The sequence below is a fragment of the Cebus imitator genome, unplaced genomic scaffold, assembly GCF_001604975.1.
Source record: "Cebus imitator isolate Cc_AM_T3 unplaced genomic scaffold, Cebus_imitator-1.0 Scaffold9, whole genome shotgun sequence".
NCBI classification, from domain to species: domain Eukaryota; kingdom Metazoa; phylum Chordata; class Mammalia; order Primates; family Cebidae; genus Cebus; species Cebus imitator.
Genome location: NW_016107324.1, coordinates 5,691,845 through 5,704,890, shown reverse-complemented (window position 1 = coordinate 5,704,890; position 13,046 = coordinate 5,691,845). Strand labels below are relative to the sequence as shown.

Below are 13,046 nucleotides of genomic sequence, written 5' to 3'. Positions count from 1 at the left end.
TGATTCACTATCAATGACTCATCATCACCCTAGAGAAGATGACCAAGATTAAACTTCCAATTTTACCTGAATAATCTCTTTTCCTTTATTGTTCTGAAACTATCATTTCCCCAAACAAGATGAAATCTTACAGTTTTTCTTAAAGGCAATTCTTCTCTATGCCTGAATAAGAGTGAGAAGTACAGTGGTGGAGTCAGGCAGAGCTGGGTGAGAATCTCAAGTGTGTCCTTGAACTAGCCCCGAACTTGGGCTACCTGGACTTTACTTCATTTAGCCTATTTGTAAAGTGAGGGTAACAAATTCATAAGGTTCTTGTTTGAATTATTAATATTTTTATAAATGCTTATATGAAGTCTTGGTAAACATTTTACCATCCTGTTAAGTTCTTACTAAGTACCAAGAACCATGCAATATCCATGCTATTCTGGAATCCTCCAGCAACTTGGTGAGGAAGGTTTAATATTGCCTCCATTGTTCTAGATAAGGAAACTGAGGTTTGAAGAAGCTTAACAACTTACCTAAGATAAATTATTATCTTAGGAGCTACTAAATGTGGAAAAGCAAAAATTGACATTGAGGCAGTTAAATTTCAGACTTACGCTATGTTGTCACATGAAGAAGGCACTCAATAAGTAGTTTTCAAAAATCATAGCCATGTCAGTTCTACAATTTTGCCAGAATTTATTGTTACTGCCTGAGATCTCTTTTACCATTATCAAAAAAAAAAAAAAAAAGAAAAGAAAACAAAAAACAAAAAACAAAAAAAACACTACCCTAATTTTCTGTGATGCGGAAGATTCGTATTTTTTTTTTTTGTTTCAATATCACAGTATAATAAGTAACCAGCCCTGCTTTTGGGAAAACAAGGAGATGAGGCAGAAAAAGAGAACACAGAATGACGTTTGCTTGCATAGGGGTCTCACTTACTGATGGACATTTGTTTACCCCAGAAATGTTTGACTTGGCGTTTGTAACCCCTGGCACCCTTGAGATAAAGTACCAATAAATATAATTGAAGTCACTATTTTCCACTTTGCTTCATTGCTTTTCTATGCATTTAAACATCTGTCTTGTAAATGTTTAATATAGTTGTCAAAAAAGGGACTAGCTTTTGTCATCAGATTTTCTTGTAGTCTTTCTACACATTTTTTTAGTGGGTACATAGTGTGTGTGTGTGTGTGTGTGTGTGGGTGTGTGTGTGTGTGTATATATATATATATATATTTATGGGGTACATGAGATGTTTTGACACAGGCATGAAATGTGAAATAAGCACATCATAGAGAATGGGGTCTCCATCCCCTCAAGCATTTATTCTCTGGGTTACAATAATCCAGTTACACTGTTGGTCATTTTTAAATGTACAATTAAATTATTATTGACTATAGTTACCCTGTTGTGCAACCAAATGGTAGGTCTTACTCTTTCTAATATTTTTAAATGACCATTGATTATCCCTATCTTGCCCCCATCCTCCACTACGCATCCCAACCCATTTTTTTTCTGAGACACTTAAATTTGCCATTTACTAAGCATCCATTACACACTTGGCACTATCCAATTGTCAGTAGTCTATGTCTAAAGAGGACTGTGCTCATTAGCTGCTCTCGGGAGGCACGCTGGTCTGCCCTGCATGTTTTATTTTTATTCCTGATCAGGGTCCTGCAAATGATAATCACATATTATTAGATTCTATGAAGACCTACAAAACTATTTTTACACGAATGCAAGAAATAGGGCTGCCCCATCATTAGTAACAAAAAACAAAAGAGAAAAATTATTATGGAATAAAAATGAGGTGGCTCAGAATAACTTTGGATGGGTGAAACCAGCCAAAAATACTGCTAAATACTCTTCTACCCTGTCTTCCTATCAGATTCTTGTTCACCAGAAGGCTGAACTTGCAGAAAGTAGTTTTAGAGCAAACAAAGCAAAACATTCTCAAACCTGAGCAGCATTTCTGTCTTTGGTGACGAGAGAATTATGTATCTAATGAAGGTAGGTTAAAATTCCCCATTTTTGACAGTGAATATGCTCAGAAATGTTTTTGCTTTTAAAGAAGCTCTAGGCTTCTATTGCAGTGGATGAGTGAGGCTCACTTCTTTTCATTCTTTCATCTTTTTCTTCCCTCCTACCTTTAGACATCTGGTAATTTATACATTTGGGATTAACTTACATAGCAACTAAAGAGAAAATAGCAATGGTTACATCCATCGCTGAGAACAGAGAAGATAATAAAGCTTTTTCCAGAAGGGTTTCAGTCACTACAAATTCTATATGAAAGGGTTGCTACCATTGGCCTCATTTTCTCTGTAGGGTGGTGCTTAGGGAAGGGTGCACACCTGCTCAGCTGAAGCAGGCCTGGTAAGTCATCACGGAAGAGCGCCACACGTTGAAATAATTACGCACGTAGCCACAGCTGAGCGGAGGAGTGAGGTCCTAGGTCACTCAGGCGTGTCTAAATCTGTGATATATGTTTATCATCTGACCCGACATCAGCCAGGAGAGTCAGAATTAACTCCTCCACAACCCGAGCCTGCACTGGCAGTCTTTAAACACAGGCTCCTTTTTCCAGATCTCTAAAGGGGTCACAAATTATCGGAGGTAAAGCTGGGATCTTTTATGTCCAGGCCAAAAGGCAGCCCTGGGATGTTGACTCCTTTCTGTTCCTCAGAAATACCAGGGAGGAAAAATCTGTGATCATATTACCATCTATAGCCCTTCCCCACCTCAGCCAGCAGCTCCATTCCATCCTGCCTCCCCTAAAACTGAGGACATGTTTGAAAATTTCCTCTCTAAGCACTGTGCTCAGGAGAACCCTAAAGGCAGTGCCAAGATTCTTTGGGAGAGAAAGAAAAATGCAACTCGTTTCCAGGGTCACACTTATAAATTCTCCTTTACACTATTTCTAAAAAGAACTACTTGGTTTTAAGACACTGTACACTACCTTGTCATGATCCAGATCTATGTGAAAACTTTTCTTATGTGGTGATTATTGAATGATAGTAGCCTATTCAAAAAGATTTAAGACACCGAGTTTACTCCTCTGTAAAAAGGAATTGAACTAGAGGAATATTTAAGGTTTTTCCAGCTCCAAAATGCAGGCAAACCATAATTTCCAGATTCAAAGAACGACCCCCTGTGTATGTGAGCAAATCACATGCCGTCTATACCACAGCAAGCCTTGAGGATAATAAAAATGTGCATAGTAACACACAGCTTCCAGCCCTCTGCGTCCTGACAAAAAGCATATAGAAAGCTTGCTAACCTGCAGAGGGGTGAAAAAAACTGATTGTTTTATTCCTATGTTTTTCCTTCAGAAAAACTACCTGTAATTTTACAGTTGACTACTTGTATTCTGGTTATTTTGAGTTGAATGATTTGCAGTGCTCAGATTTAAAAATCTTCCTAATAACCACTCTACAGACCAACAAGCATAGACTAAAAAAAAAAATCACAGTTCTTAAACTTAACCACTGGTGAATTTCAACCCACTGCTCCTACATACAATTTTGTAAAGGAAAGGCTTAGTTTTCAGGTCATAATTCCTGTGGGACAACAGCATCACCAAGCATCAACCAAGGCAAACACTGCAAATACTGGCCACGGCTACTCCAAAGACAGAATCCAATTCAATCCTGGGTTCACAGCTGATGTTGGCACATGATAACAAGTATGAAAAGCCATACTGGAGCCCACCACATTCTCTCAGTGAGCTAAAGCCAAGAGCAGAGAGCTGTGTATACATTTTATATAGGGGACCGAGAAAGTGTGCAGATTCACTCAGAGACCCCAAGTCAGAAAAAGGGAGGCACACTCCAGGGTAAACCAGCCCCAGATCTAAATCAAAGCTGTGTAGGGCATGAACGTCGCTCCACTTACCCAGCATAGCGGTTGTTGTAAAGGTGGCTGTGTCCCGGTTGCAGAATCTTCAAAAAGAGCCAGCAAAGAGGCAGGAAAGCAGCTGTCTGGCCCCTGCACTTCCTGAGACACTTCATAGTGTTAAAAAGACAGGAGTTGAAAGTTACTTAAGCAGCCACCCGAGGCTGGAGGTGGCTCGCAGCACCCCCTACACACCGCACGCACACGTTCTCTGGGAAGGGGGTGGGTGAGGAGGGTTGAGAGTGAGCAAACTGTGACACTTCTTTCCAGCTACAAGGGGAAAAAAAAAGTTTAAGCAGCTGAGAAAGGGAAGTTGCTATTACAACTTGGTCTTGGGACAAGCAGCAGCAGCAGCGGCAGCAGCTGAGCCTGATCTTTAATCAGGCTCCCCTGGAAAGGGCTGGGCCTCCCCTGTGCTGACTCACGGCAGGGGTTCTCTGGGTGCTGCTTCCTTTGGGTGACTCCTCTCTGCTTTTGTTTGTTTGCTTTCTCAACTTGAGGCCCCTAACTTTTTTGTCCAAACTTGCTTTTTCTACTACCTTCTTCAGCATGAGAATCCTACCTAATTGCAAAGGATTTGTCTGATGATGGGCTAAACAAGCAGACACGGATCATTCCAGGCTTAATGTTTTGATCTCCCATGACAGATTCCTAAATGGATTCCACCTAATGAAATGCACAGTTAACAACCTTGATGAGAACGTGCGCAGGGGTACCTATAGCACCTAGATCAGAACAGTAGGCTTCAGTTGCCGGCTCCTGACTACTAGGAGTGGGGAGTGGCTTTACTGGGCTTCAGGGAAATCTTGGTATTCATTTTGCATCAGCAGCACCCAAACCTGCTGCTGTTTCAGAGACTCTTGTGGGGGAATTAGAGGCCTTCGAATGCTGTGCCACCTTGGCTACACATTTGGAATCATTTAGGGAGCCAGACCTTGAAAATAGAAACCCCTGGTGGTGGGATCAGTGGATTAAAAAGCTCCTCAGGTGATTCCAATGTTCAACCACCACGCTGGTCTGAAGCAGAGCTTCTTGGAGCTCTGCATGCATAGAAATCACCTGGGATCTCATTAAACTGCAGCTCTGACACAGTAGGTTGGAACAGGGGCCTAAGAGTCTGCATTTCTAAAGAAGCTTCCAGGTGATGCTGGTGCTGTTGGCTCTTCAGCCACACTTGGAGTAGCAAGACTTCACTTTAGAATGAGGTCTGCTTTTTCTTCCAGGCAAACCTTGGAGAAAACCATTTCCTTCTCTTTTTTCTTATGTTGATGATGAAAGCTGCTTTTTTTTTTTTTGAGATGGAGTTTTGCTCTTGTTGCCCAGGCTAGAGTGCAATGGTGGAATCTCGGGTCACTGCAACCTCTGCCTCCCAGGTTCAAGCAATTCTGCCTCAGCCTCCCGAGTAGCTGGGATTACAGGCATGTGACACCACACCTGGCTAATTTTTTGCATTTTTAGTAGAGATGGGATTTCACCATGTTGGTCAGGCTGGTCTCGAACTTCTGACCTCAGGTGATCCACCCACCTCAGCCTCCCAAAGTGCTGGGATTATAGGCATGAGCCATCACACCCGGCTGAAAGCTTTTTAAAATTATTATTTGCATTCACTTGCTCCTATTTGAATATGCCACCAAACCCATCACAGGCGACGTGCCTTGCCCTATTAAACATTACCTAGAATGCCTCCTGTTATCCTCCATGCCCAGTCTTGGTCATGCTCTGAAATAGAGAGTGAGCCACTATTTCTCCATCACACTCACAAAACTTTTCAGGTTTCCTGGAGAGGTATGGCCAAGAACTCTTGTACTACCCTCTAATACTATAGCCAGAGACCATGTTAGAAGGGAAAGGACCCAATCTTTCCCATCTTCTCTACCTGGGGAGTTGAACCAAGATTCCTTTGACAGATTCAATGTCAGGTTCATGACAGAGCTGAAATGGTTTTCATTTGAAATGATGCTCTGAAGTTTTCTGCAACTTTCTCAGCTTCAGTTTGGTTAATGCCTTCTCTGTGCCCCTCACAAGTCCTGGCATGTCCTTTACTATGGGAATTACCACATCAATTTTTTTGTCTGCCTTCCTTATGAGGCTGCCTTCTCCTTGAATACAGAACTGTATGTATCCTTTTGGTCTTCCTGTGCACTCCCTTATACCTCCCTGAGAGGATGCAGTGTTTACTGATCAACAATGTCTGTTGCATGAACAGTGAACCAGGGAAAGAATTCATTTAACAAACATTAACATGGAAGCTTCCATGTCCAGATAGAGGAGAGAGCACCTTGGTAGCAGAAAACACTATGGGTGCTTTTGGAGAGTGGGATTTCCCCAGGTGATCACATCTGGTTTCGTTTCTTTTTATGTTGCCTTCTTTTTTGACTTCCTGGCCTAGTACTTTGGTCTTCCTAAACTGGTCAGGCTGCTCTGCAAGAGTCACAGCAGTACTCACAGGCCTTTTAGATGAGTCCAGGAAAGCCTATACAACAGCCAGTGATCTGTGGAAATCAGAGGTTACTGTGTAAATAAAACACTTCATCTCTTTGCATTTCGCTCTGTCAGAACAATGTATAAATCTGTCATATTCTGTCACAACATTAAACTAGGAATGCTCAGTCTCTGACTGGGAATTAAACTCATCCTCAAATCATTCTGAAGGATTGGATCCCACAAGCATGTTCAGCAGAGCCTCTCCAGACTCTGAGACCAAGGGAACAATTTCCTGGACCATCAAAAATGCAAGAGACCCCCTGTAATCTTCCTAAAAATTTCAGATCAAAGAGAGGTTCTCAAACAATAGAAGCTATTCCTAGCAATCATTCTCTGTTTTACTAAGGACCAGGTTATCTGATCAAACTTCTCTTGGAGTAGATAAGCTCCCATAAAATGAGAGATAAATGGAGTCCATTTAGCAAATGGGAGGTGGAGAGAACAGTTTTATAGATGAATTTAAAGATAAAAGTTTCATTTTTAAGGCACTGAGAGGGAGTGAATTATTAAACCAGTTAGGGATTTGGAGATGGGAAGATGAGAAGTTCTATTTATTGGCTATGACTTTGTCATGGTTTAGTGGAAGAGCGAACTTTATTAAAGAAATATTACTGTGCACAGAAAGGAATGAAACTACAATTGGGAAAAGAAAATGTCATCCTTGATTCGAGTCCATTGTTGATGATGAGATCATTTTTGATGTCTCTTCCAGATCTGAAATTCTATGATGCCATGGGGGAAGATTTTGCAATGGATTTTTTTCAGGTATATGAGTGAGAGCTTCATAGATTTAGGTTGTTAAAGCTATCTGGAGAAGATAAACAGCATGGTAGCACTTTGCTCAGACAAATGTATGGACAACACTCCCATTGCACTTTGTGATCATTCCTCAATGTCCTATTTGCTATTTGCGTAGACCTTATTGCCTGTTATTTCTCTTTTATGGCTTTCTGCCACTATTCCAACAGGTGAGGAAACAGCAAATGTGAAGGTAGTTTATTGCCCTATATGATCTTGGCAAGTCTGTGAGGGATGTTCCGAAGCTTCCCTTAACAACACCTTGCTGACGATTCCTTCCCAATTGTCTTTCAGCACCATCAACTACCCCGTCTTGTTCCTGTGTCTTCAGTCTTTCTCTCGTCAGCTACCATAGCTCTCCCATCCTTAAACACAAACTGCTTGGCTTCTTTTTTCTTTTTCCCCAGGCTTCTCAGAAGTGCAGTCTTGAACCCTGACCATGGCTTTGCCTCCCTACCGCCCTGCTGAAACTCTCTCAAATATCAGTGGTGATTTCTCAGTGGAAAGATGCTTCGTTCTCTCCCCACTCCACATCTGCATGGCTTCTGAGGCTGCTTGCCAGTTGCTGTTTGAAACTTTCTTCTCCCTTGGGCTCTGAGACATTGTCTTCTTCTGTTTCTGTTCTTCCGAAGGTTCCTCTCTAATTTTTGCCTGCTTAAATAGTAGACATTTTATGGGTACTCTGCCTGCCTTCTCCTCTTCTTGATCCATTGCTGCAGATATGGATTCTGACTTTGTGACACTCAGTGCTGGTATAGGAGCTGGATAGATACATAAACTCCTTGCTACATTTGGTGGTTCCATTAATCCCGTAGGAACAAATCAGAGATTCTGTGATAGAAAGTTAAGAGGGCAGGTATGGATCACATGCGCAGGGTGTTCTGAGGAAGTAGATGTCAAAACCAAGGATGAGGAGGAACCAGCCATGCCCAGAGGAGGATGGTGGTGTGCAGGGAGTGAGGCATGGGATGAAATCATTGCAGGCACAGGGAGTAGCAGGAGCTGTCTGCCAGTGAATCTTGACAGGATGAAGAATGGCATTCAGCCTCCTCAGCTTGGCATTCAAGACTCTTGAAAACATTTTCAATTTTATCTTTCTTAATATTCTCTGAAGACTCTGTATCCTCTCCTCCTCTGTGTCCTTCCTCTGTGTTTGTGTACAGTGTTTCCTTGAAACCAGTGGCCATCTCCATCCAGCCTTCCTGTCTCTGGCCAAATCCTTCCATCCCTGCCAGATCCAGCTCATCAGTCTCTCCGATGAAGCTGTTCCAGTCCATTTCTATCTGCAGTGGTCATCTTCTCTGGGTGGACAGCATTTATTCATATGCATCCTTGTGTTTGACTGTGTTGACACAACTCAGTATTACCATTATGAAAAACTCCTCCATGCTAAGCACTCTCTTATGTCCGTCTTTATACGCCACAGTGTCTGGGCAGTGCTGGGTCCACAGCAGACATCGACTAAGAAAGCCTTGGCGTGACTTTCAGCCCAGAGCTGCTAGAACTGCTTCCCTTTCTGGAAGGGAGTTCTCATCCAGAGTCCCTCGGCCACGTGTCTCACAAGAAGAGTTCTGCTCACTCTGATGTAAAAGCAGTTGTAAGAGTAAGTCTTATTAATAGGCAAGCCTATTATTATATGTTTAGGTCCTTATAACTAGGTTATGACAATGTTTTACAGAATTTATAGAGCAACACTAAAGTACTTTAATGTAGGAAGGTAGGAATCAAGAGATCTACCTGCTGACTCAAAGCAGCAGGAGGCTTCCATCTTCTCTCTGTCCTTGTGAAATGGGAGAGTTCCTTGATCCCCCTCACAGGACATGTGAAAGGTGTGGCTCACCGCTTCAGTCACTGCTGCTGCTCAAAACCCTGAAGGAAGGCGGAGCATGTAGATGGGCAGGTACAGGAGCTGGGGCAGGTCCTTTGGACTCTGACCCCAAGGTAGTGTCTAGGGGTGGGTGCCTGTGGCCCCAGTGTTACAATGTCCTCTTGGCCTTGCCATCCGCAGATCGTTTAAGTGTTAACCAGCTCAATGGACTCTCTGCCTTTTTGCAAGGGCAGAGTGCCACTGTGGCAGCTTTCTGTATCCTGAACTCTTGCCTGGTGTACCAGAAGAATTGGGTTACACATGGGCTTGAAGGATGAATGTAGAGTTTTATTGTGTGGTAGAGGTGGCTCTCAGTGGGATGGTTGGGGAGCCAGAAGTGGGGATGGAGTGGGAAGATGATCTTCCCCATGAAGACACCGGAACAAGACACTGAATGGTTTCAGACCTTCCTCCTCTTCCCTCTTTCTCTGCCGCATCATTCTGCTATTTGTCTGCTTGTCTCATATCCTTGTCTGCTCATCTGCTTCTAGAGCCTGGGGTTCAGGGTTTATATGGGTACAGGACAGAGGCATGGTGGACCAAAAGGCAACTTCTGGGGTGTTAAAAAAAATGCCTATCCCCATTTAGGGCCTCAGGTCTTTAGACTTGAGGGTAGGGACTTTGCTGGGGAACTGCTTTCTTTTAGTATTTCCCTGTCTCCTGTCCATATCACTTGCTTTTTCTTTTTCCCTTCTTTGTCTCACATTCTGCCTCCTACTTTCCCGTCTTTCCTGATACCTGGTCCGAAGACTCTTACAGAGGGATAAATAGGGAAAATATAATAGATAAAAATATTTAAAAATTATTTTAAAAAATTGCTATTTCTAGTGACAGGGAAAGGATGTATGTGTTCTTGTGATATTAAGTATTTTAATAAAAATTAAGAGGAATTTGAGAGGGATGGAGCAGAAGACAGAGATTTTAAAAGTCTGACTAAAGTCAAAAACAAGATTCAAGCAAATGAATGAAAAACTACTCTCTTATTCATTTACCTAGGGAAGTGAGAGAGGATTGAGAAAAAATAAGAACAAAAACAGTTTAATGACAGAAAAGATTCAATTGTAAGCAAAAAAGATGAAATAGAGGGGAAATTTCAGATATAAAAAGAATCAAAAGAATAGGTGATAAAATTTGCCTTAAGAAGAAAAGCTGTTATGAAGAGTGAGGGAAGATAGACAAGCAGAAATGTTTCACCTTGGCACACATTGGACAATCAAAAAGGTGGAGGAGAACGTTCTTTTGGTGCTGAGGGACGTCCATTTCTATGTCCCCAAAAGTACATAGAAAAATAAAAATTGTGTGAGAATTTGTCTCAGTCTCTCAGAAAGTGAACTGAAGAATATGCCGTAGAAGACATTGAGATTGGCTCTAAGGTATCACAAGGAGGATTTAATTTATTGAAAATGACGGGGAAATACAAAACTAAAATTTTCTAAACATTTTGCTGACATTTAGAGACAGAATAAAAGGACAAAGTCAATAGCTAAAGGAATGTATTTACATTCGAAAGAGAATCTTAGGAACTGGAGATCATATTATATTGAATATAAACAGAAAAAATAAACACAGCATTTTTTTTAATTCAAAAGAACCAATTGGAAAAATGGCATAGCTCATAGAAATATTAGATACAAGTTAGCATTGAAAAACACTCATAGGAGGAGGCGATCAAGTAAGTTTCCTAAAGGGCCAAATGAGAAAACACATGATAGAGATAGCACAATGATATAATATAATGCAAAGATTTTATTTGCTGTCAAAGGTCAAATGTTTCTAAGGGCTATAAAAGAAGAAAAATTTACCAGATTCTTTCAAGAACTTGTGTTTGTATTTGATCTTGTAGGGAGAGATTTAAGACTTTGAAATAAGTAAAAAAAAAAAATAAATAAATAAAAAATTACTAAACATTTTTTTCAATGGAATGCTGGAGTCTATGGAGATTGTCTGAAACTTTGTCTCTGACTAGGCTGTTTTACAGTCCTATAAATTTAAGAAACTGGTTAGAATGTAAATAATTCTTGTTTATTTTAAATGATTCTTGGTTTTTGTAGACTCCAAATAACTTCTGACTGGTAGAGGGATGATCTTTACCCTGACCTATGAAAAAAGTCAGTTTTGCTTTGATTTGTAAAGTAATTCCACCATTTCTTTACTCCGTATAAACTTGGGGTTCTTTGATTTCTCTTTTGAACCAGCAGTAACATCTTTCCCAGTTATCTCATTTAATTAATAGTTAGATAAAATCTTTGATGCCTGTTCATTTTCTATTTGTAGAAGAGCCTTTAAAAAATTCTTTAGTCATTTTGGAGGCTCCACTGAGATGCTCTGCTCTGACAGAGATGGGTGAAGTCATCACTAGAAACAGGACAAGTCAGAGGCTCCCTTTCCCTGGGGAGATCTTTTCTTGGTTTATAGAGGTGAATCTGAAGTGGTAATAGAACTTTGCTTACTCTTTGTTTTCTAATTTTAATTTTCCTCTCCACTAATTTGTCTTTTTTTGTTATATCTTTGTGTGTAGCTAATAAATTATTCCCCATTGATGGAAGCAGTGATCATTAATTTGGTTTATAATCTAATCATTTGGTAAGCTCTCTAAAAGGATTTATGGTTTATAGAGATCTAGCCTCTCTTGAGTGAGAGATGATAGAAATATTGGTTGTTTCTCTTGTATTTGTCTATTTGCCTATTTTGAATTCAGATTATTTCAGAATATCACGTCTACAAAGGAGAACAGCTCTTTGACATCTGCACTAGTGAGTTTCTATATTTCTGTGTTTACTCTTGACCTATGACTAAAACGGCATAATTGAAGCTTTAAGGTATCTGTGGGTCCATGTGATACATGTTTATAATCCAGAAAAGATTTTATGTCTCATTGACTCTGCAATGTTTTTCTCTCCCCAGGAAGTTCTAATAAGTGAGATGTAAGAGACTTTTACTGAAGGAGCTCTGTTCCATCTGGATTATAGAGATAAATAAATGTACATTGAATATCCTTAAAATTCTAAGAAAATAGGGAATTTGGACCAAGACTACTTCCAATTGGCTATTATTTTTAAAAAAGTACTCTCGCAGGAAATAACTCAAAATATTTTATGAATCCAAGTTCACCCAATTAAGGTAAGTCTTTGGCAAAAAAGATTAGTTTAATAATTTTCATATAACAATATATAGCAATATTTTCTCTAATTTATCTGTAATATAAGAGTTACATTTAAAAAATCTTATTTGGGCATGCTTTCCCTAAACTCATACAGGTGTCCTGGTTAATTTTGAATAATTTAAATATGTGTATTACTAATTGAAGCATTATTCTGAAAAATACTTTATTTCAATAGGAATCATGTTTTGTAGTATATCAGCTTGAAGATAATTTCTAAGATCTTTAGGGAGCTTAACAATCAGAAGATAAATAACCCAATTTAAAAATGGGCAAAGAATCCAAACAGACATTTCTCCGAAGATGATATACACGTGATCTAAAAAGCACATGAAAAGATGCTCGACAACATTAGTCATTAGAGAAATGCAAACCAAAACCACAATGAGATGCCACTTCATACCCACTAAGATGGCTATAATCAAAGACAGACAATAACAAGTAATAGTGAGAATGTGGAGAAATCAGAACTCTCAGACATTTTTGGTATGAATATAAACTGATGTAGCTTCTGTGGAAAACAGTTTTGTAATTCTTCAAAAATTAAATGTAGAGTTACCATAAGATCTAGAAATTTCATTTCTAGCTTCCACCAAGAAAATTCAAAACTTTGTATTTCACAATGGTTGAATTAAATTACACTCCAGTGGGTGGGGGGATTGGGGAGGGACAGCATTAGGAGAAATACCTAATGTAGATGATGGGGCGATGGATGCAGCAAACCACCACCATGGCATGTGTATACCTATGTAACAAACCTGCAAGATCCGCACATGTACCCCAGAACTTACAGTATAATAAATAAATTTAAAAAATAAAATAAACCACTTTTCTTTGAACACTAAAAAAAAAAAA

At 40.0% G+C, this 13,046-nt stretch overlaps 1 protein-coding gene across 1 annotated transcript in view; it reads right to left on the bottom strand.

The window, feature by feature from the left end:
• The window catches only part of CPA6 (carboxypeptidase A6), a 320,090-nt gene extending 315,831 nt beyond the window's left edge, over positions 1–4,259 (bottom strand). The window contains exon 1 of the mRNA XM_017544873.2: positions 3,883–4,259. Within this exon, the coding sequence (XP_017400362.1) occupies positions 3,883–3,998 (116 nt within the window). The 5' untranslated portion in view covers positions 3,999–4,259. The remainder of the gene's footprint in view (positions 1–3,882) is intronic.
• Positions 4,260–13,046: the final 8,787 nt, after the last annotated feature.